Below are 22657 nucleotides of genomic sequence, written 5' to 3' on the forward strand. Positions count from 1 at the left end.
CTATATTCCTTTTAGTAGTTCCACAAATAATCTCTAGTTTCATTAACACACACACATATAATCCCTATTAATTACTCATCTACAAATCCCATCCCAAGATTTATATTTCTTATTTTTGCACATGGAAAATCATTTATTGTATATAGTATTTTTATAGCTAAATGATATGGTATAAGGGTATGCATAAAATTCCATCCAAATTTTGAATCAAGCTGATATCAATTTATGAGCAAACACAATTAATATAATTTCTGAATGATTATTATATAGTTATAATTAATAGTGACATTATTAATTAATAATGGCAGTATTGAAACAAAACTTTATTTAGCTCATCATATAGAAACCCATGCTTTCTTTATATATGAAATGTTGGCTACATAGCGGTATTCAATTACCCTGACCATGAATTCAGGTTCACAAAAAAATAGTCTTCTTGTCAACTCAAACCTTTTCTTCCCTCTGGATCACATTACTATTTAAAACTTTGCATTTGTGCTGAGAAAAAAGTGCTGAAGCAAGTCTATAGAGGATTATTTCAAGGCAAACCTAAACTTTAAGCACAGAGAGAATCAGTAACTGGGAGAAGACATGGGGACAGCACAAAGCCACCAAGCACCTGGACAAAGCTGCACCATTTCTCAGCCCTCTCTTCAGTTTCATCTTTATTGAAAATTACAGGGGCCTTCTTCTCTTACATGTTAAGTAGCTGTCACACTATCATCCTTTTAGGTGTTGATCTTAAAGACTATGTTTATTGCAAATGAAGATTTCACAAAAGATCCAAGCTTTTTAGCAATAGTTGACATTTCCTGTGATAACAATTCACAGAGCAAGCAGACACTAGGTAAGAGCCACTCCACTAGGAAGAAGAGTCTTACAGGCAACTTCTTAAGCTTATCCTTTGTTGGGATGCTACAACTCTTCTAGCACCAAAAGCTCCCGAAACACATGGAACTCACAGACATTTTAGAGCACACATCCACATACCAAGGAACTTCAAATTGTGCCTGGTCCAGTCCACATAATGAACAGAGTAAATGTTTTAAAATCTACATAGATAAAACTAACAATATCTTTAATCTGTCTTATCAGCCTTTAGGCCTGATGATAATTTCATCACCTTTGATACAGAAACAGTAGTAAAAAGTCAGAGCCGAGGTAAGAATGTTGGTGTTTAAATATAAGCAAGCCAAAAGACTAACAGAAGAATAAGACATCATTTAAGAAATTTGTATCTTAGACAATATAAATCCATATGTATAGATACATACATATATATACATAAACATATATATACATAAACATATATATATACATAAACATATATATATACATAAACATATATATATATATATATAATAAGTTAAGATCAGGATGTAGACTGCTGTACATTATCTGTATGATGTGAACTAGATGCTTTCTTGGGCTCTATCTTGCCCCAAGGGACCCCTGTACAACATCGACTCATTCTGAGTAAAGGAGCAGCGTGATTGCATCCTGCTGGGTGCACGAACACCCCACATCACATCTTTATCTTTGTGGGAAACATTTAATATCAAGTTGAAATGTTTACAGAGGACCACCAAGTCTTTAAAACAGCTTTGTCACCATTTTTAACTCTTCTTCGTGAACGCATAAAATTTCCTTAAGATGAGGGACTTTCTCAGGGAATTGGATCTTGTGTGAAGACTGTTTGAAATGGAACACTTTGAAGACAAATAAGTTCCAGAAGGATGACGATGAAATCCCTATGTTCTCTTATGGCAGTCAGATGACCGCTAGACAGCTCAGTCTGAGAACATCATTCTTTCCATCAGTTTCTCCTCATCTATGTCAGCTCAATGCACATTATTCATTCCTCCTTTTTTGTATAAAATTAAACATGCCAACTTAATAAGCTTAGATATTTAATCCATCTTAAACTTTTAAAAATCATGGTAAACATTAGGAGGAAAAGTAGGAGAGTAAGAATAGATTTAAAGTCTTCTGAAAACTGATTTTATAGTTTCTCTATCAGCAAAAGTGGTAGTGCTTAAAATCTTCAAAGTAAATGTTCATTGTAACTGATAAGATGATGACATGTTGAAAAATCTGGTCACAAAGCTAGTAAAGCTAATAACAAGAACTGAAGTGAAGAATATTGTATTAAAAAAAGGTAGCAACCCACGCATTTTCTATGAATGTGAACCTATGCTGCTTAGTTTTTACTGCAAACTTGTCGCTAATGAAAGTGACCTGGGGAGAGAGAACCTCAACAAAGATACTGACTGGGTCAGGCCGGTCTATGGGCAAGTGTGCACTATCTGTGTCTGTGTGCACCGTCTTGAATGTTGGTAGATGTAGGAGAGCCGAGCCTGCTGTGGCAATGCTACCACTAGGCAGTGGCCCTGGGCTAAAGGAAGGCTAATCACAAGTCAGAGAGAGCCAGCCAGTAAGTATATATGCAAATCATTTTAAGTATTCTTTCTTTTTTGTCTTTTCATGGATTACTTTCATGAACATTGTACTAAAAGCTTATAGAAAAAAATAATATAAGAAAACCTCAAAAAAATCAAAGATTAACTTAGAGAGTTTTCTTCTTTTTTTTGGAGAGTTTTCTAATATAAAGTATAATCATGGAAAAACAAGTAGGCAACATAAAAATATATCATGTATATTAATCACATGAAGATAAACATGAGGTCTTCTAGAATTTTAGCAGATCCTGTTAATAAATTAAACATAGAAATTATAAAACTTTTATATATGTAATTGTGTTTGTACTTATGATAAAAAGACTAGATTTTTAAGCAAGATGCTTTAAAGCAAGGATCTTCCCAACTATTAGTAGATATAGCATCTCTGTTGGCACCTCTGGCAGATTGCTCTAGAATCCCACATGAACACCTATATTCAAGGTGCTCACGTCCCTCATAGAAAATGTTGTAGTATCTGCATATATAACATGTGTACATCCCCTGGTGCAAGGTAAGTGTCATTAGATTTCTAGAAGTTAGTATACTGTGGTATAGCTGCTATACAGTGTCCTACTGTATTACTTAAAAGAATGGGAATACAAAGTTTGGACATGTTCAACATAAGTACACATACTTAGTAAAGAAAAAATCTACTAAGAGGATATTACAATTCTAGACACTTATCCACAAAACAAAAAGACATCCAGTTTCATTGACACTAACAGAGTGATAATTACTAACTTTAATATGCCACCCTCATCAATACACAGGGCATCAGCAAAAATCCAATAAAGAAACTCGAGTTAAATGACACCATAAATCAAATGGACCTAACAGATACCTACAGAGCATCCTACCCAGACATTGAAGAATGTTTTTTTATTCTTGTTTTGTTTTGCTTATTTTTTTTCTCAGAAGTCTATGGAACTTTCTACAAAACTGACCCTGTATTAGTATACAAGGCAAGTTTCAACTAGAGGAAAACTGAACTAACGTCTTGTATTCTAATTGAATATCATGGATTAAAGCTGGATATCCACAACAGAAAGAGCAAAAAGCATACAAAACTGACTCTGAACAATGTAGTATTGCATGAAAACTGGGTCAAGGCACAAATCAAAAGGGAACTAAAGACCTTTTAAAAACTGAATGAAAATGAAAACATTGAACATCCAAATAGTATGGGAGACAAAGCAATTCTGAGAGAAAAAATATACAACAGTTTAAAAATTAATGTTTCTCACATTCAAATATACAGTTAAGGCTTTATTTACAAATGTTTTGCATACTTTCAAGTCTTGAAATTAAAGCTTTTACAAGAAGAACTTCTAAAACAAAAGTAAATATCTGAACATGTAAAATATAATTGTTCCAATTTTGGTGTGGCACAAGAATACGAAGGTCTTTTACATGACACAAGAAGTAACATGAGACAAGAGACAGAAATTACTGAGCTGGGTTGGACCTTTCTCTTCAGAGAATGGCGTCTTTTTCCTTCCCTTGACTGTCCCATTGGAGCTTCCATGTTTTAGGGTAAGCATCCAGTATTTTTAGATAAACTAAATTCATCTGAACATGAAGAGAGAGAGAGAGACAGAGAGAGACAGAGAGAGACAGAGAGCGAGAGACAGAGACAGAGAGCTTATAGAAAACACCAAGCAAAAGGATGGATTGTTAAAATATTAAGAAAAAATTCTGTAAACTTCATTTGAAAAATACCCAGAAAGATGTGAAATACTCTACAGAACCTAATAAATAGAATTTATTGTCACTGATGTGTGATACTGGGGGTGAGATGTATTGGTATGCTTGTGTCATGAAGGGCATGTGGAAATTGTTTAGTCTCAGTCAGGACAAAGGACTAAACTAACTGAGGCGACTATTAACGCATCAGAGTGGACTCTGGCCTCCAGGTTCTCCCAGCATTGCTTAGATCCTACCAGTTACAGGCTTCTCCTGGTTGGTACTTCCTGACCTGAGCTGGGCTGCCATCTCCCACCCCTCACCCTGCTGCTCTTTCCTATGTAACCCAGCCATTTTGGCTATGCAGTTCTTTTTTTTTTTTTTTTTGGCTGTTTGGGACTTTTGCCCTCTTGGCTGATGCTCCTGGGTCCAGTCTCTTCCTCTCTCTGTTCTCTCTCTCCCTCTTCCCCTCTCCTCACATGATCCAGCTAGGTGAGTGCTCACCCTGGACCCTTCCAAATGCCTCTGGATATGCTCCCCCTCATATCTACTGTGCTTTTCCCTTTATCTACAGTAAATCTTTTCCTCCATCAAACCTAGGAACAGTCATGTCCTCCCATTTCATTTCTTTTTTCTTTCAGGAGGTAACAGTTGTAGGGATTTGATTCTCTTATTTCACAATGGGTTATGGGGATCAAACTCTGATTGTCAGGCTGTGACAACCCACAGAAACCATCTCACCAATCTAGTTATTTAATTTTCATGTGCAATAAGCAAAGTTGGCCTGAGGCCTGAGGACAGATGAAAAGTTCTACAGACCTGTTTGGATTATTTCCAAGGGCTGTGTCTCCTCCTTTGCTAATACTGTAGGAAAAGCTAACCAGCATCAGGGTCTATTTCTATACAGCCTTCCATGACCATTCAGTCTTCAGAGCCACAAATACATATTGCTTGATTATATTAATAAAAAAATATCTCAGGTCATGTGGTTTTTTAATTCTTCCTCATTGCCTTCAGATTCAGATGTATAATTTGCAATGAGACAGATAAACCTAACCTCTTGGGGGAATAGAAGCATGTCACTAAAGCTTTAGAAACCACCAAAATACTAACAAAAGGCCATAGATGCCTAAACATTGAATTTTATCACAGAAATTAGGACTTAATGGTATTTCCAGAGACCTGGAGGAAACTGCAAGGTCCAAGTCTGCTTCTTCCATATTTATCATCTCATTACAGTCTATAGTCCTTACAGTACTGAGTACATAGGAATGAAGGCATTTATCAGGTCTCTGTGTTTCAGCCTCAGTTTTCCCTTAAAACCTCATCTTGGCTTTATTACATCTAGAAGAAAATCATTTTCTTTTATACTATCTGACTAAACTGTACCAAACTGAAGAAAAAGTTTTAAAAAATTAAATGTTCAAAGGCCAAATCACTTGAAAGGAAAAGGCTTTTCCTCAGTTGTGGCTCCTTTGTGAGTGCTGTTTTTAAAGTTCAGAGTCACACCCTGACCACACTAGTCACAAAATACTTTTAGTTAAATACATGAAGTATTTAGGAAAGAACAAAGTCATACAAACCACAAAATAATTCATGCTGAGCACATCATACAAGGATCCTAAAAGTCATTACTTTAACTTACATATTTTAAACTTTTTAAAATGAGACCAGGAATGATTTATGAAGCAGTCATTTGCTTAATCAATGCTTTAAGTCAGAAGGCACTTAAATACTGATACATGAGGTCTCTCAATATATCTCTTGACACATAAAGTAAAGAAAAGTGCCTGTACATCTGCTAAGCTTTACTGATGGAGACTTAAAGAAATCCAGTGGATAGCACCATTCACTTTTTCTTAGAGTTCTTCTCATGGCGACTTCCTAAAAAGAAAATCTGGAAATAATTAGGAACTATTATAGTACCTAAAAAAGTTTGCTTGAAAAACTCAATCTGCTCTTCATCAAAGAATGCAGTACAGCAAGGATAACTTGAGAGGGAAGTAAGTGTGTGGGGTGGGGAGCTCCCCAGTCACAGCACTGCAGAAATAAACAGTCTGACACCATGCTACCTATAGCCGAGGAGGATACTGTGCCAGACACTGACCATGGGGTCCTTTGCCAAACAGAACACAGACTGACCATGTTACACAATTCCTCACTTCAAAATGAGAAGATAACATTTTGTTAAAAAGATGCTCTAACTCTATTAATATAAATCAAGAGTGAAGAGTAAACAGTTATTAAAGTTTAAGATATACGTGGGAAAAAGTATCCAAATAGAACAAAAATTGTTCTGTGTTTTTGGAACAATAAGCAAGTCACATTGGAGAATGGGAGTTTCTTCTTGCAACTTAAATTATGTTTTTAAAGAAATGTAAAATTCCACAGGGGGTAGACTGGACGCCATGCCCTTGGAGTTTAGAGGGTGCCATATGAACTGAATTATCCTTGACAAGTACCTTCAGACATGTGTAATGTGATCTCATCTGAATTTAGAGCACATTTTAAACACAAACTTTTGGCAAGAGTAATTTTTTTCAGGAATTCAGATAAGAAAGAAAAAAAAATCAAATATCCTTAATAATATGAAGTATTTAACACAGAACTTCCAACAAGGAAATGAAAAGTGTAAAAGGAAAAACATCTAATGAGCTGTAGCAAAGAGAACTGTAGGGCACCCAAAATGAAATGCACCTCCTTTTCTTTTCAATGCTCATTCTCCGTAACACAATTTGAGTTTTCAATGTCTTGTCTAAGTTTGAGGATGAATAAATTTCATAAAAACAGACTACAAAATAATTGCATTAAAAACTTATTTTGGCAGAAATTAAATCACAGCATAGATAATATTTTGTTTTGTTTTCTCAATGAGGGGAAAAAAATGGCAGATAAGGTATCCAGACCGTAAGGACTCATACTTTTGTTAGTCTCATTCATTGTTGTTCATCTGTGGTGGCTGACAGATAAACAAAGCAAAAAGAGCTTTGAGGTCCACGGTTTTAAAGATTCATCATGATTGCCTGCCTTGGCAGGAAGACAGCCTACAGACTGGTGCTAATTCTACAGGGAACAGCTCCATTGGAAGAAGTGCATTAAGACCTACAGAAAAGAACATGCTTTGCAGAGAGCTAGGACAAGCTATTTCTACAGCACTGTTAACTTTTTTCACCAGAGGGCCACTTCTGTGGTCATCCTGCTAATTGGTGAACATGACAAATTTTAGCAGCAATGGAAAATGTCATATTATTTTTAGAACCTTTTGTAATGTTTCCGTCTTCCTTAGTACTCTCAAAACCAAAGTTTGAGAACATCTGTGGACCAACTAATGATCTGGAATGATGGACTGAGAATCTCAGTTTCATACTAAAATGGTTATCTTACTCAACTGCAGTTGATAAAATGAACTCATTCATTTGCTTTCTTAAAAATGCTTTGTAGAAAGTAACATTACAGATTAACAGAAAATAACAAAACAGTTGTTTTTAACGTGTAGATTTTAAGTTACTTATGTAAGGGGTATTTAACCAATAAACCACTTGAAACATTTAAATTTTTCAGTGTTCAAACACTGAATTATTTTTAAAATTCAATTTCAAAATCAATCTAAGAGGCCTGTTTATCATGCTGTCTTGCTGACACACAGAGGAAAGTGCACTACAGAGAGAGCTTACATTTCCCACTCTTCCTTCCAATCAATATCTGAGGCAAAGTTTCATCTCTAGGGCCCCTAATGGCAGGAATTCCTGGAGCCAGCAAATGGGTAATGTTAAACCTACAATTAGAAAAAGAGGCCATCAAAGACACCAGATCCTAATGCAACATTCCTCTTCATTTCTCAGAACTGCAGTGATAGCCAGGGCTAAGGAAGAAGGCATTCGGAACTATGCCTTGCCACAAAAGCTGCTATATAGCTGGATTCTCCTCAACCTAAAATGTCCACAGAGCTTTCCTTTCCCTTGAACTCAGGACCTCAGCAGCGGGTACAATTTTCCCAAGCTCTGCAGATGAGCTCCTCCCAGGGCTGGTGCTCTCTGTGCTTTCCTCTCAACTGTGTTCTGCTTTCCCACTAACATACTCCTGAAGAAAGTAAGCCTGAAACCCGGACATCTGAAGGTAAGTGTTTGCTGTTTGCTCTGGAATATTTAAAGACCACTAGAGTCACACTCGGGTTATCTGGATTGGCTGTGGCATTTTCGGCGGACCTCAGGCTGGTTATGCTTTAGACATATTTACCCTTCTACTGAGGAGAACAGGGAAAAGTCAATAGGTTTGCTTTTGCTGTTCGGTCTGGGATGTTTAAAGACCACTGAAGTTGTACTCAGATAATTTGGGTTGGTATGGGGGCGTTAGGTGGACCTCAGGACAGTTACAGATCTCAGGTGTTTCCACCCTCCTACTGCGGAGATCAGGGATAAATATAACAGCTTCTTATTACAAACATGTACCTACTCCCTTTTCATTTTAATATTATGGAATATTTTATATTCATGTGATAACAGGGAGACTTGAAGTCCTGGTGAAACAAAAACCCGTTAAATTTCTATTTTAGTTATCTAAAAGACTAATACATGGTTCTTCTCTTCAAGCTTTGGATAGATCCAGGTTTTCTTTTGATAATTAAAAAAAATATTTAATATAGTTTTAATTCTTGTCAATGAAACAACCACCATTCAGTAGACTTTTAGTCTTATTAATACTAATTCTACATAAAAATAAAAAAGCAGCCCGTCAAAGATGACTCACCAATGGCTGGATCGCACATATTTAACACTGGCATAAAAGGACTTGAGTTTCTACCATTTCTAATCTGACAGAGGAGAAAACAGCAATAACTACTAGTTATGTTTTAAAATTGTAACGTGTGATGCAGCATTTTAAAAAGATGGTACGAACAACGTCAAAAGACCTTAAGAACACAGAACAAAGCCAGTCACAGACCGAACAAAACAATGAAAGGTCAAAGGACAGAGACCAGAAAGAGTGGAGGAGAGAGGAGAATAAAGTGGTGCTTCCATGGGATGGTCATCTAGGCCCTAATGTACCTCAAACTACCTTCTGCATCTCCACAGCGAGAGATAAAATTGAGATAATTAACATTAGACATGCATAAGAAATTCTCATCTAGTTTGATCTGACTAAGCGAATGGCCTTCTTACCTGAGAGCAAAGCAGCATGACGAGCTCCACCACAGATGTGCTGGACTTCATACAAACAAGGCCTGCACAGGGAAAGGGCAAACAAATGTGTTACCACAGGAGAGGGACGGAATTACCGATTTTAAATTATTAAAGTTCTCTTTGAGACAAGACTTCAGAAATTAAGTGAATGGAAATATCCATCCACATACTCTTCTATATTAATTTTAAATATTCAGATGCTCCAAATGATATGAAAATTGCTAAAATACTGATCTCATGTTTCAGTTATTAGGTCAAGGTGTTTATGTAATGTAAGGAATGACTATTGAAATTGAGGCAGATAGGGCTGCTTTAATCTAAAGGCATTGCTGGAACAATAACTGGCATTTTCTATTTGGACCAAAACTAAACAATGTACACATAATTCACTCACCACAGCTTATTAAATGTTCCAAACTCACAGACCAGGTATCACAAGAAATGAAAACAATGAACACAATAGGTATACAATCACAGAATCACTGACTCAATGTCTGCACGGGCCTGTGTTAAGTACCCTGTATTGCATCTCATGCAAGTCTCATCAGTGTCTAATGCCATTCTTAGTTTACAGGTGAATTTCTGAGTTTGAGGCTAGCATGGTCTACAATGCTAGTTCCAGGATGACCAAGGCTACACATAGAAAAATTGTTTCAAAAAACAAACAAACAAAGAAACAAAGCTGTAAACAGCTTGGACGTTAATTATTCAACTCTTCAAAATAAAGGATAATTTGTAAAGCATTATATAATAGGTCATAATTGCTAGTTCTAAAAGTATCAAAATTAAGTAGAGGTAAATTAGATTTAATAATAATAATCTCTGCATGCATACATTAAATATAATGGTTGCCATCTTAAAATAATAAACTGGTGAGTACATAAGTGATAATGAATGCTACTTTAAAACAAACGTCCAAGTCACGGTGCTCTTTTTTAAACAAAAAGAGTTTAATGAATATACTTAAATTTTTTTTTTATTCCTAAGTACAAATGCAATCAAAAAGTATCTGTTAAATGAATTTTATTATGAGTATGTAATGATGTGTGTATGTGTGTGTGAGAGAGAGAAAGAAAGAGAGATTGAGAAAGAAGGTGTGCAAGATTAGTGAAAGTCACAGGACAGTTGGTCCTGGATCTGGAACGTAGGTCACTGGGCTTGTGGAGTAAAGGTACTTACCTACTGAGCCCACCTGCTGGCCCAGCAATTTATCTACTGAAAAGCGAAGCTTTGGTCTTAGACCAAAATGCCAACAAATGCAAAGTTCAAGCAGCAGTTTTATTTTCTTGTTTTCTAAGGTTGACTTCCATTAGCAATCTCAAGCGCTGTCGATACTAGTATGTGCATTTATTACAGGGGTGGGTAAGTACCCTTTTGTGCTCATTTTGCTAAAGACTTTATCCACTTCATACATACAGATAAAGCAAGCTGTAAAAAGTCACTGGTACTCCATCTTATCAGATCCTGGGCAGACAGCTAATGAAATAAGAGACCGAGGTGAAAAGCTTGTTTAAAAGACAGACAGTGTAACTGGTCAGAAATCTTCACACACAGAGCTACAGTCTCAGAAAGATTAATGGCACATTTATCGCTTGTCGGCTGATCAAATGCTTGGATTCTGACAAAGAAAACCTTAAGAAATAGGCCACAGGATCATAATTAAGATGTGGGCATATTAACAGAGACAATGCTACTGTGCTGTAAGAATCATCCATCTTTATTCTGTGTTAATTTTGAATACATAAGTAAAAAACTTAGAAAAAATTATCATTGACTAATTTTTAAACAAACCCTCTTCAATAGTCACATTTTAACTCCTATGAACATTATCAAAGCATAAGAAAAATATGAAAGCTTCTATCAGTAATGTATTTTTTTCCCAAAGGAATGTGACAAAATGCCAGGCTAGCAAGATGGTGTTTGTAAACATACCCCTTCTTTTGTGTGTACGAGAAGATGAACCCAGGTCTGTACAGCCTCTTTACCAGTGTTTTGTCTAGTTAGTTCTGGTCAGAGCCACCTGTTCTCAAAGGACAAGCCAGGAAGTAAAAACAAACCTAATATTGATGATGAGAACATAAGCTAAGGAAATTCTGGAAACTATCAAAATTATGGTTTGCTGTAAACGATTCCTAAGGGTTAGAAAAAGTACAGACAAGACAAATAGATGACATAAAGCCTGTGACAATGAAATGCAACACAGGCAATATAACATCACCATATTTGCAAAATTTTTAAAAAGATTTATTTATTATATATACAATGTGTTTGCATGTACACCTGAATGCCAGAAGAGGGCAACAGATTTCATTTTAGATGATTGTGAGCCACCATGTGGTTGCTAGGAATTGAACTCATGACCTTTGGAAGAGCAGCCAGTGCTCTTAACCTTTGAGCCATCTCTCCAGCTCCATATTTGCAAATTTAAGAGGCATTAAAGCCCATTCTGTAGAACTTTAACCACAATCTCAAGAAGGTATAATTTATCTGGCAATGCTATGAACTACTATAAGTTGTTTAGACAATGGCAAATGGTGTACTCACTTAGGTCATAGTATACTGAATACTGTAACTGAACAAGGAATTTGAAAACACCTCTAAGAGTAAAATGTGAGCCCTTTACAGCAATAAATAAGAGTTTAGTAATGATAGCTCAGCAAGAATTCCATGCTGTGATTCAAATACCTTATAATATTAAACATTTGAACAACTTATCATTATAGCATTTGATAGACTAATAAAATAAAAGATTTGGTGATGAGGCCAATGTGGAGGCCAAAATTACATAATTTAATTAGAATAACTATCTTATTCTTTCTATATAACAATCTAGCTTCTATGTGATTTAGTAATATAGGATAATAATAAGGTCTTTTTTAATGATTTTTTTCTACTAATTACAGTTTATTTACTTTGTATTCCAGCTGTAGTCCCCTCTCTCGTTCCCTCCCAATTCTACCCTCTCCTTCATCTCCTTCCTGCCCCTCTCTAAGTTCACTGATGGGGAGGTCTTCCTCTCCTTAATAAGGAAGGTCTTAATGGTTAAGTATGACCACGGTGACTTGCTCAGCTTCCTTGGTGAAGGTTCAGGCTTTGGTCAGATGTGGGAAGGGGAAGTAATATATTATGCAATAAGGATATCATGATCAAGGAACAAAGAGAAATGTCTCAATAGAGCTTTGTACCTTGGGGATAGATGACTGGAATATGGGGGTGCTGGAAAGCAGAACTGGGATTCTAAGTTAAAGTTCGGAGAAAGGCTGGAGAAAGAAAATTACACATGGTTCGGGAAGATAAGATGAAGAGCTATGAGCAGATTAGAAGTGGGGGAAATGGTTCCAAGGACTGACAATGGCATTTCTACTGTATGATGACAATCTGTGCTTTATCAACTAAGAAGTAGACTTCAGTGGGGTCATACATGTGATGCAGAGGCAGGTAGTCAGCGCTCTGTGAGTTCAAGTGAGTTCCAGGCCTGCCAACACCACACAGTGAGGTCCCTTTTGGAAGGAGGGGACAAAAGTACAGCCCAATTAACAGAATGTTACCAGATGGTATTTATTACCAGAATAAATATACAGCCAACAAATACCAACACAAGACTGCAAGCCATATTGTTTTTGCAGGATAAAGCAAAGAGCTGGATAGAGAGAGTAGGAATTTGTGGCATGAAAGGAAGGAGGCTGGCAAATAAAAGATACACTACCAGAAACCGACTGCTGAGAGCCTCTGAATACACTATGGACTACACTGCTGAAGGATGACATCAACTAATGGGTAGCCAAGACAGGCATATGTGCATATTGATTAGATGGTCTAGATCCAAACAGCTAGCAAAACATGTGTAGGAAGAAAACAATTATCCCAAATTGACTAATATTTGGGTACACATTTACTAGAAACTTTGAGAATTCTACTTTGAAAATACATTTCCTTTTGACTAAAACCAAACCACTTAACACAATAAAATGAAAACACTATAGCAAAGGATAGACCAGATTACAAATTACCCAGATAAGTATGAAGTTAAAAACTTGGCCTTGGGACCACATTATCTTCGTTCAATACAAGCACTAGCCAATGCTACAGTTACATTTCTTTTAAAGAGAATCTGACTCCAGAGTATATCTGAGGGTCTAACTAAAGTATTTGTTGATTTTGAAGATCAAGTTGAAAGAATCCTTTAGCTTTCAAATACTGCATAGGAATACAGTCTTTAAGGCTCCTCCTCTTGGAGGGAAGTGAAGGTAATCATATACAACAGGCAAAGGGACTCAGAGGCAACATTACATCCTCTTTCACAAAGGCATTATACTGAAACAGGAGTCTTTGACAGACATCTACGACAAAGAATCTCAACAAGTACTTGGAAACCATCATTAGTTAACAGAAAACAAACAAAACATTATTTAGTAAGATTGGGGGGAGTAAGAAAGTTGAAAGAACAAGAGTCCAATTCACGTAGAAAGCATATACTGAGTATTGTGTCCAACGTCCTAGAAAGCATCTGTTTAACAAAAGTGAGGAATGCGGTGCAGGGGCTGTTAACCGGTAAATTGATATGTGAGGCAGAGGATCATGGAGGCTGCAGAGGACAGCAAGGTTAGCGGCCTTGTGTGGCAATGTCTGCAGGTGTGATAAGTGTCTGGCTTGTGCTAACCCTATGTTGGCAAAGAGGGGGAAAACAAATGTCTGAGATAGAAAAACAAACAAACAAACAAACAAACAAACCACCAATAAAACAACCAAACCAGAACAATGCAATTGGGAGGTAATACTGTGAGCAGTCTTTCTCAACCTTTCTAATGCTGCGACCCTTTCGTACAGCTCCTTATGTTCTGATGAGGCCAATCAGAAAATCATTTCATTGCTACTTCATAGCTTTAATTTTGTTACTGTTATGAATAGTAATGGAAACATCTGAGATGCAACCCCAAAGGGGCTGTGACCCACAGGTTGAGAACCACTGTTGTAGAGTGTGGGAGGATAAAAGAAAATGCCCACAGTGCTTCCTGTGCCTTAGTTTCTCATGCTGGAAGAGAAGAACACCACCAGGGAGTGGCTTTAGGATGCTGCAAAGCTTCCATCTCTCTGGCAGAATTACCATTTCCTACATTTTCCAATACATTTTTACTTTTGTATTTGGCATTTATTTCTTCTAACATTGTTAGGGTCCTCTCTGTAAAAGTTACTTTCAGAAATCACCAGAGTAATTGACATTGGTTACCAAATTTAAAACCATGAAGACAAGACTGAACTACCGGAAACATCAGTGATGAGTGAGGTCCATTATTGCTATGACTAATGCCGACGTGTGCAGGAGAGCGTGAGCTAACACTTCACTAGTCACTGCAAGATCTTCCTGTAACTTCTCCTCTGACAGTTGGATGGTATCAACTGTATTACGACTTAAAGAAGTTACACCAATATCAAATACATTTAAAATGTTAGATTGGATCCACTCAATTTCAGCTTCCTACTAAAATAATAATTTTTATCTGAACACAAAGCCCATTCAAGTACTGCGGAGACGGTGAGAGCCCATTTGTACAGTGAACTAAAACCCAGTTGTTACAAAACGGCCGCCCTCCTGTGTTTAGAACAGTGCTGCTCAGACTGCTCCTCTGTAGAGGCCTGAGCAGTCTATGTCTTGCAGTGTCTGCAGCCATTTCTGCCTTTGTGCCACTCCTCTGCAAAAGCAGCCTCAGAACAGGCCTGGCTCTATACTGACAGAGATGCTTACCTAATGTCTACACTAGATTTTTGTCTACAGAATTTTTTAAAACTGCAGGAGAAAGTTATTGATCCAAAATCCACAGAAAAAAAATTAAAGTTTCTTTTAAGATTACCAAAAATTGGATTATTAGTGAGTTTTCACCTAAATAGTAATATTCTGTTTAAAAGCTTCATTCCCCTTAATGTGGATATTCATGTCCCCAAAGGCTGAGTGACTGAAGTGCTCCATCAGTTAGCCCAGGCCTCCTGAAGAGGCTATGAAATAAAACTTAAATGTAACCATTAGATTTCTTATATGTCTGAATTATAAAATATTTCTGGCTTTAAAATCCCAAATATGGATTTCAAATACTTATTTTAAAAAATTTCATTTGACTTAACTTCTTAATGTCCACAGGTAATGGTATTCCATTTACATGAAATATGTTCAAGTATTTATAAAAATAAATATCAATAAAATAAATACGGTACATTTCCTCATGGAAACCTCACTAGATTAAAGAAGCAAAATCCCATTTCTAAAGAGGAATGGCTGAGTGAGGACCTTTAAGCTGTACATTTAGAATGCCTGTGTTAATCAGAAACAAAAGTAGCTGTAAGTTGAGTGACACAGCACATGCGTAATCATTTTGACTGACTTACTGACATAGCTTTTCTAATTTGTCATTCTATGGATGTGACCTAGGAATCTTATTCAGGTGTGTGTGTGGGGGGGGAGTGGGGCTGTGGGTGTGTGTTGCCTGGTTTAGGTCATAACACCTAAGGAGACTGTTCTATAAAATGATAGATAACAAATACATGGGAACAGGTCTTACATAGGTTCATCCTGCCCAAGTTGACTTCCACTCTTTATACTTTAAACACTACAGATTAGTGCTATCTCATCAAAAATGCCATATTAGAACAATATTCTGGTAAGTTGGTCATGGTCACTTTTTATGTGTTTTTCACTTCTATTCACTGGCCTGATTCATTTACACATCTGAAAAATGGGTTTTGCTCTCTAAATTATTTAGTATTAGTTATGTTGGGGAAGGCTGTGCTTGGAAACATTTTTAAAATTCTGAAGCCACAACTAAGCAAATGTTAGTGGCCTTGCATTGGGGAACAGCCTATGATCTATGGAAGCCAACACAGTCTTTGGCTTGAAGAAGCTATCAGCTCAATTAAAAAGAGAAAAGCTATATACGTAAATATATGTTGATGAAATAATCTACAGTGCACTAAAAACAAAGTTACAAAACATGTATATTTTTGGGGTTTCTATGAGATACTATTATGCATAAGATTAAAGCCGAACTTTTTTTTTGCTTTACAACAATGGTGAATGACTGGAATGTCTTGGCCTTTTCTTGACCTCCTGATTTAGTCAAACTGCAGTGAAGGAGGTTGAAATAAGGGAAATAAGAGACATGTTCACTGTCACAAATCATCTGGCCTTTATAGGGCTCTCTGGGTTAAACTTGATTACAACCCTGATTGCTAGCTCTATGCTAGTCTCTGCCAAATGTGCTTCTCTTCTCCCTGAGGAAGCTCAGATTCTAAAATCCTCAGTTCAATGCAAACACTGCTAATTATGTTTGCTTCAAGTTCAGTATTGTACGAAAATAATCATCAAAATGTATACACGCGTATTTTATCTATGCATATAAGTGAAATATCAATAATCAAAGAGGAGAAACACACTGAAGTCATTTGATATACATAAATATCTATAGAAACAAAGTTTAAATAAAAAGATGCAGAAATTTCTTTACATTAAAATAATATTATATAAATGATGGAATTCTTTTATCCATAGCATATAAAATGAATGATTTATAGTTGTATTTCCAAACTACTTATATTCTAGCTCTCATTAATTTTGAAACTCAAATAAATATACTTACGTTCTGAAATATAAGTAAGCTTAAAGTTGCTCTAACAGTCATATGAACCCTAAAGATCTTTATATCTGTATTACAGATACAGGTTCTTTTTCTTCCAAATACTTAACATTAATAAACCATGATGAATGTAAATGCCAGGTATCACTTTCTTTTTCATCATAAAGCTTTCATAAACTTAAAGATAAAAGGCTAAGACAATTACTAAAAGGAAACTACTTGATAATTACTGTGATGAAAGCACAAAAGGAAATGCTTTCAAGTTAAGCGGCTCAAGTTGACACCAGTCAGGTGAACTCGCTTATTTTCAAGAGTCTCTCAGCCTTATCCAACAATTAAAGACTTGAATTTAAACGCATTCTCAGAAAATAATACCTTCAAGAACTGTGTGCTCAGAGCAGTAAGTTCTCAAACCCAGACTAACCCAGACTGGGCTTCTTTCATGAAGGCAGTATTTAAAACAAAACACTAAAGGAGAGCAATAAGTCATCTGTTTTTATTTAATATTAGCAATGAAACGTGGCCTTGCAGAGAGTTATATAACATAACAAATATTTTTAAATTATAAGTTTATGTTCCACTCAAAAGATATTCCAGTGTGCAATCCAAATATATATTATACTCTTATTAATTTAATTATGAATTATTATTTTTTTGTATAATTGTGGGTCTGTGAGACAGAGCAGCAGGAAAAGGCAAAAACCTCATGACCTGAGCTTCATCTCTGGAATTCAAATAAAGGTGTAAAGAAAGAACTAACTCCATAAAGGTGTTATCCTACTTCCCACATGCGGTCCATGCATGCACATACCCACACATCAGAACATACGCACAATAATAAAAATAAAATTTACAAATTACCTTCTCCACCCAAAATATCCTAAATCTAATTCAAAACTCTTTATAATTCAGAGTAAGATTTTAAAATCAAATTATATTACATACCAGCGATCCAATAATGATTCATAGACGTTTTTATACAAGTGTCTATGCAGACACTGAAAAAAATATTAGAACTTATCAACTAAAAGTAAATAGTACTTTCTAATTTCATCTCCAAAAAAAAAAAAAAAAAAAAGGTATTTCTCTTTTGAAACTGTATGTACCTGAAGCACATCGATCAGAAAGGCAGGAACTATGGTTTTCAGGAACTAAAGACATTGGTGATTGAGTTCTAAAATGATATTGTAAAGAGTTAGCATGTGCCAGAGCACAAATGTGATAAATGAATCTCACTTCTAGTGAAGCCTCACTTCTAGTGGAAGACCCAGGCAAACACACTGACCAGTTTTCAGGGAGGGCAGCAAGGCCCATCTTAACAGCATTTTAGGATATTGGTTTGATGACCTAGATAAATGATGTTTTAATTAGTTCCTTAACAGAAAAAGAAAACAGTGCTACGAACAGGAATCAACAGAATATATGAAACTCGGATGAGTAGTCATATTTGTAGGGAGAGTGACATGGGATTATTTTATAATAAAAATGTTTTAATTTTTTTTAAATAAGATGTTTAAATAATAAAAGCATCTTCTTCTGAGAGTGAACCTAGCCTCAGTCATTCCATAACAAAACAAGTATGTGACCAGACAAAACACATTGTTAAATATAACATTCCAATTATATGTTTGCTGTTCTGCTGTTTAAATTCCTCTGGAAACCTTTTAAATAAATAGTTTTAAAGTTAAAATAATCACATGCTTAATGAGAAAAGAATCTTTGGTTGGGCTTAGAATTAGAACAACCGCATGAAGTAAAGAAAAGAATGTGTTAAGGGTGTAGATAATGGCATTCACATGCACCATGAAGCACAGTCCTGTTTCCACACGGACAAGAGCAGCAACAATCTAACAGCTAAGGCCCACATCAAATATAAACCGTGGCTTTTAGAAACCCATTCCCTAGACCTCCTAAGTAATTCATTTTATATACAATAGTGAATTACATTAGCTGAAAAGCAAGCAAAACTGGAATAAGAAAGCCAACTCTACAGGAAGAGATGACATGCACACAGGAAACAAACAATTTTCTGCAGAAGAGGAAATACAAAGCTAAAGTAAGGATGGATAAGATAATAGAGGATTCTTCTTTCCAATCTATAAGGGTTAGTCTAATAGTAGAAGCTTTTACTGCCTAAAACTCTACCAATTAAGAACTTGGAAACAGATGAAGCAAGGGTATTCATTCAGAGGGTAATATGTAAAGAAAACTCAAAGAACAGAGTTCTGAACGCCAGATAAATAAAATAAAAATCATAACACATGTTTTATTTGTATGGCATTTCTATTTTTTTTTTACATCCAGATTTCTCAACTTCATCTATAATCTAGAAAATTTGAAAGCTATAATAAAAACTACACAAATATAAGCAGCTATGATCTACAGTCTATTGAATTTAATTGCATATAATCCTGACAAGATCAACTGGTTAATAGCTCTTGAGAGACAAGAATATCTATCTATCTATCTATCTATCTATCTATCTATCTATCTATCTATCTATCTATCTATCTGCTCAAAAATGTGTTTTAACTAACTTAAAAATTGGGAAATAACTTTATATATTGAATCTGTCAACTGTCCACACACACTGTGGACAATACAAACATGACGGGGCAGGGCAGACGTTCTGGCAATGCTTATTTCTTGTCTAACTCTTCTCAGGCTTCCTTAGTGAGAACTGATCCTTAAAAGCTTGATTTTTCTTATTATCCAGAGTTTCCCTAAGTTGTGGCAAACCCATGTAATTAAGAAGTATCTGTATGTGGAGAATTGTATTTTGACACCTGAGAAGGACTGATGGGAGACTAATGGTCAAAGCTGACTTGCCCTGTGCCTGACCTCAAAGCCTGAAACCAGAGAGAAAGGGAGACATGTCTGACAGCCCAGGAAAGAGTCTGCATATGCATGCCTGTAAAAAGTTGTACTGGTATTTAAAATTCAATGTGGATTGATGTCACTGACATTCAGAATGTTACGGTAAATAGTAGATAGCTCTCAAATTTTCTTTGAGATCTTTTACTATTAGAGTTTGCTCTGAGCTCTAAGAACTGAGACACTTTATTTACATTATCAAAATTTTAAATTTGGATCTGTTTTTTAACTAAATCTAAGTTCTTGTTTACTGGCACTTAAGAGTTGGCTGGTCGTTTCATTAGTCCATTTACTGATTGGGTTCTTTGGTCTTTGCTGTTATGTTTCTTGGTTTATTTTAAATACTAATCCTGTTAAGTAGCTAGCAAGGTTTTTCTTGTATTGTGTATGATGTCTCTTCAATTGATTAACTGTTTTATGAGATCACATTCATTCATTTTTGGCTGAAACAGGGATAATATTGAGAAAAATCCTTTCTGAAGCCTACTTCGAAAGAAATTTTTCCTATTTTTCCTTTTTAAGTTACCGGTCTACATCAAGGTATTAATTGAATTGGAAGTTTTTGTTCAGGAAAAAGGGGATCTGGTTTCATACTTCTACACACAGATATCAAGTTTTTCTAACATTATTTGATGAAGAGGCTGTTTTTCTACAATATGTATGTCTTAGTGTGTTTCTCAAATGTTATGTGACTGAAACTAAGGATTTCTCTTTGGATCTTCTATTCCATTCCACTGATTTACATTTGCATTTTTGTGTTTGTACCGTGCTGTTTCTGTTAATTAAAAAATGTGTATTTCTACTGCTTTGAAATTTGAAAGAATACAGGAATGAATCCATCTGGACCTAGAGTAATTTTTTACTGGGGAGATTTTCTTCTACTGCTTCAGTATCCTTGCTCGTTATAGATAGGTCTGTTTTAAGAATATTATTAATTCAATTTTGCTAATTGATATGCATCTAAAAACTCACTCTGCAATTTAATGAAATATAAAATTTCAAGGTCGTAATAATTATTTGAATTTCATTAGTATCTGTCATAATGGCTTACTTTTTACCTCTGATTTAATTAGTCTGAGATTTTTTTCTCTTTATTTTGGTTATTTTGTGTGAGGATTTGTCGAAATTGTATTTTTTCTCTTTGAAGAACTCTTAAGTCTTTCCTCAAAGACTTTATGCTTTTTATTAATTTAGTTCTCTTCTTTTGAGAATTTTATATGTATGTCATTTCCACTATGCCTGCCCTCTCTCTACTCCCAAATAACTCTGTGTCACCTCCAATCTCTTTCAGATTATCGGCTTCTTCAGTTATTAATATTTTACATACATGCACACATACACACATGTAAATGCAACCTGTGTAGTCTTTAGTGTTGCTCGTATGCATATGTGTTTAGAGTTGACCATGTGAGACTGGATAACCTATCAGGATTCTCATTCCTGGAGAAGACCGAGTCTCCCCTTCTCCGCAGCAACTGTCTGTAACTCTTCATCTACAATTGGAGTCTGTGAGATTTCCTCCACTGCACTGACAGGTCAACACACTGATGTTTTTATTATGCAAGTCCTTTTTAGGTGATGGCATTTTTGGAGGTTTCATGGGTTCGGCTTCCCTGATATATTTAGAGGACACTCTCTTCTAGCAGATGTCCTGCTCTTCTGGCTCTTATAATCTTTCCATCCTCTGTTTTTGTGGTATGCCTAGTCTTAGGTATAGAAGGCACATTATAGAGGTATTGATTGGGGTTGAGTTTCCAGTGTGCATACTCTGCATTTTGGCCACTCCTGGATTCTCCATCTGCTACAAAAAGAAGCTTCTTTGATGAGGGGTGAGAATTACACCTATCTGTGAATATAAGGATAAGTATTTAGAATAAGTGGGGTTTAGAAACGTAGCAGTAGGTTCTCCTATAGGGTCTACGACCTCATCAATGATAAGTAGTTAGCTAGGCGTATAGTTCCAGGTGCCGTAAATCCAATTAGACAAATGCTGATTATTTTCAAGAAATGGTACTAGCACAAAAATTGACATTTAGATCAATGGAACAAAATAGAAAATCCACACATAAATTCACATAGAAACAGCAGTCTTATTTTGGCATAGATGCTAAAATTACACACCAGAGGAAAGTCAGTATTTTCAACAAATGCCTCTGAGAAAACTGAATACAGAAAAATAAAATTATAACCATATTTATCATACTGCACCAAAATCAATTCCAAACTGATCAAATACCTCAATATGGAACCTGAAATGCTAAAACTGCTAGAAGCAATACACTGGCAGTACCCTAAAAGATACAGGCATAGAAAATGACTTTCTAAATCAGACTTTATTTTCTCAGGGACTAAGGCCAAAGATTAACAAATGAGACCTCATAAAACTAAAATGCTTCTATACAGTAAAGGAAGCAATCAACTGGATAAAGAAGAAGCCCACAGAGTGAGAGATAATCCCTGTCGCTGTATTTGATAGAGGAAAAATATTTAGAATATATAAGAACTAAAAAATAAAATAAAATGAAAACAAAAGAGGAGCAGGGGCTGCATCCGGCATGGACTCTGTGACCTGCTCTCTGATCATCTCCCACTGGGAAGAGGTGCAGCCACTCCTGATGAGACCTGATAGGCTAAGGTCAGAAAGGAGGAGAGGAGGATCTCACCTATCAGTGAACTAGGATAGGGGCATAGGGGGAGAAGAGGGAAGGTGGGTGGGACTCAGAGGAGATGAGGGAGGGGGTACAGCTGGGATACAAAGTGAATAAATTGTAATAACTAACTGACTAACTAACTAGATAGATAGATAGATAGATAGATAGATAGATAGATAGATAGATAG

General features: G+C 35.9%; 1 protein-coding gene across 1 annotated transcript in view; it reads right to left on the bottom strand.

The window, feature by feature from the left end:
* Nbea (neurobeachin) overlaps positions 1 to 22657 on the bottom strand; it is a 509877-nt gene that overhangs the window by 237538 nt on the left and 249682 nt on the right. Inside the window, exon 34 of the mRNA XM_055596761.1 lies at positions 9302 to 9363. Coding sequence (XP_055452736.1) covers positions 9302 to 9363 — 62 coding nt within the window. The remainder of the gene's footprint in view (positions 1 to 9301; positions 9364 to 22657) is intronic.

Source organism: Psammomys obesus, unplaced genomic scaffold, assembly GCF_907164565.1.
Source record: "Psammomys obesus unplaced genomic scaffold, mPsaObe1.curated_primary_1811, whole genome shotgun sequence".
NCBI lineage: Eukaryota > Metazoa > Chordata > Mammalia > Rodentia > Muridae > Psammomys > Psammomys obesus.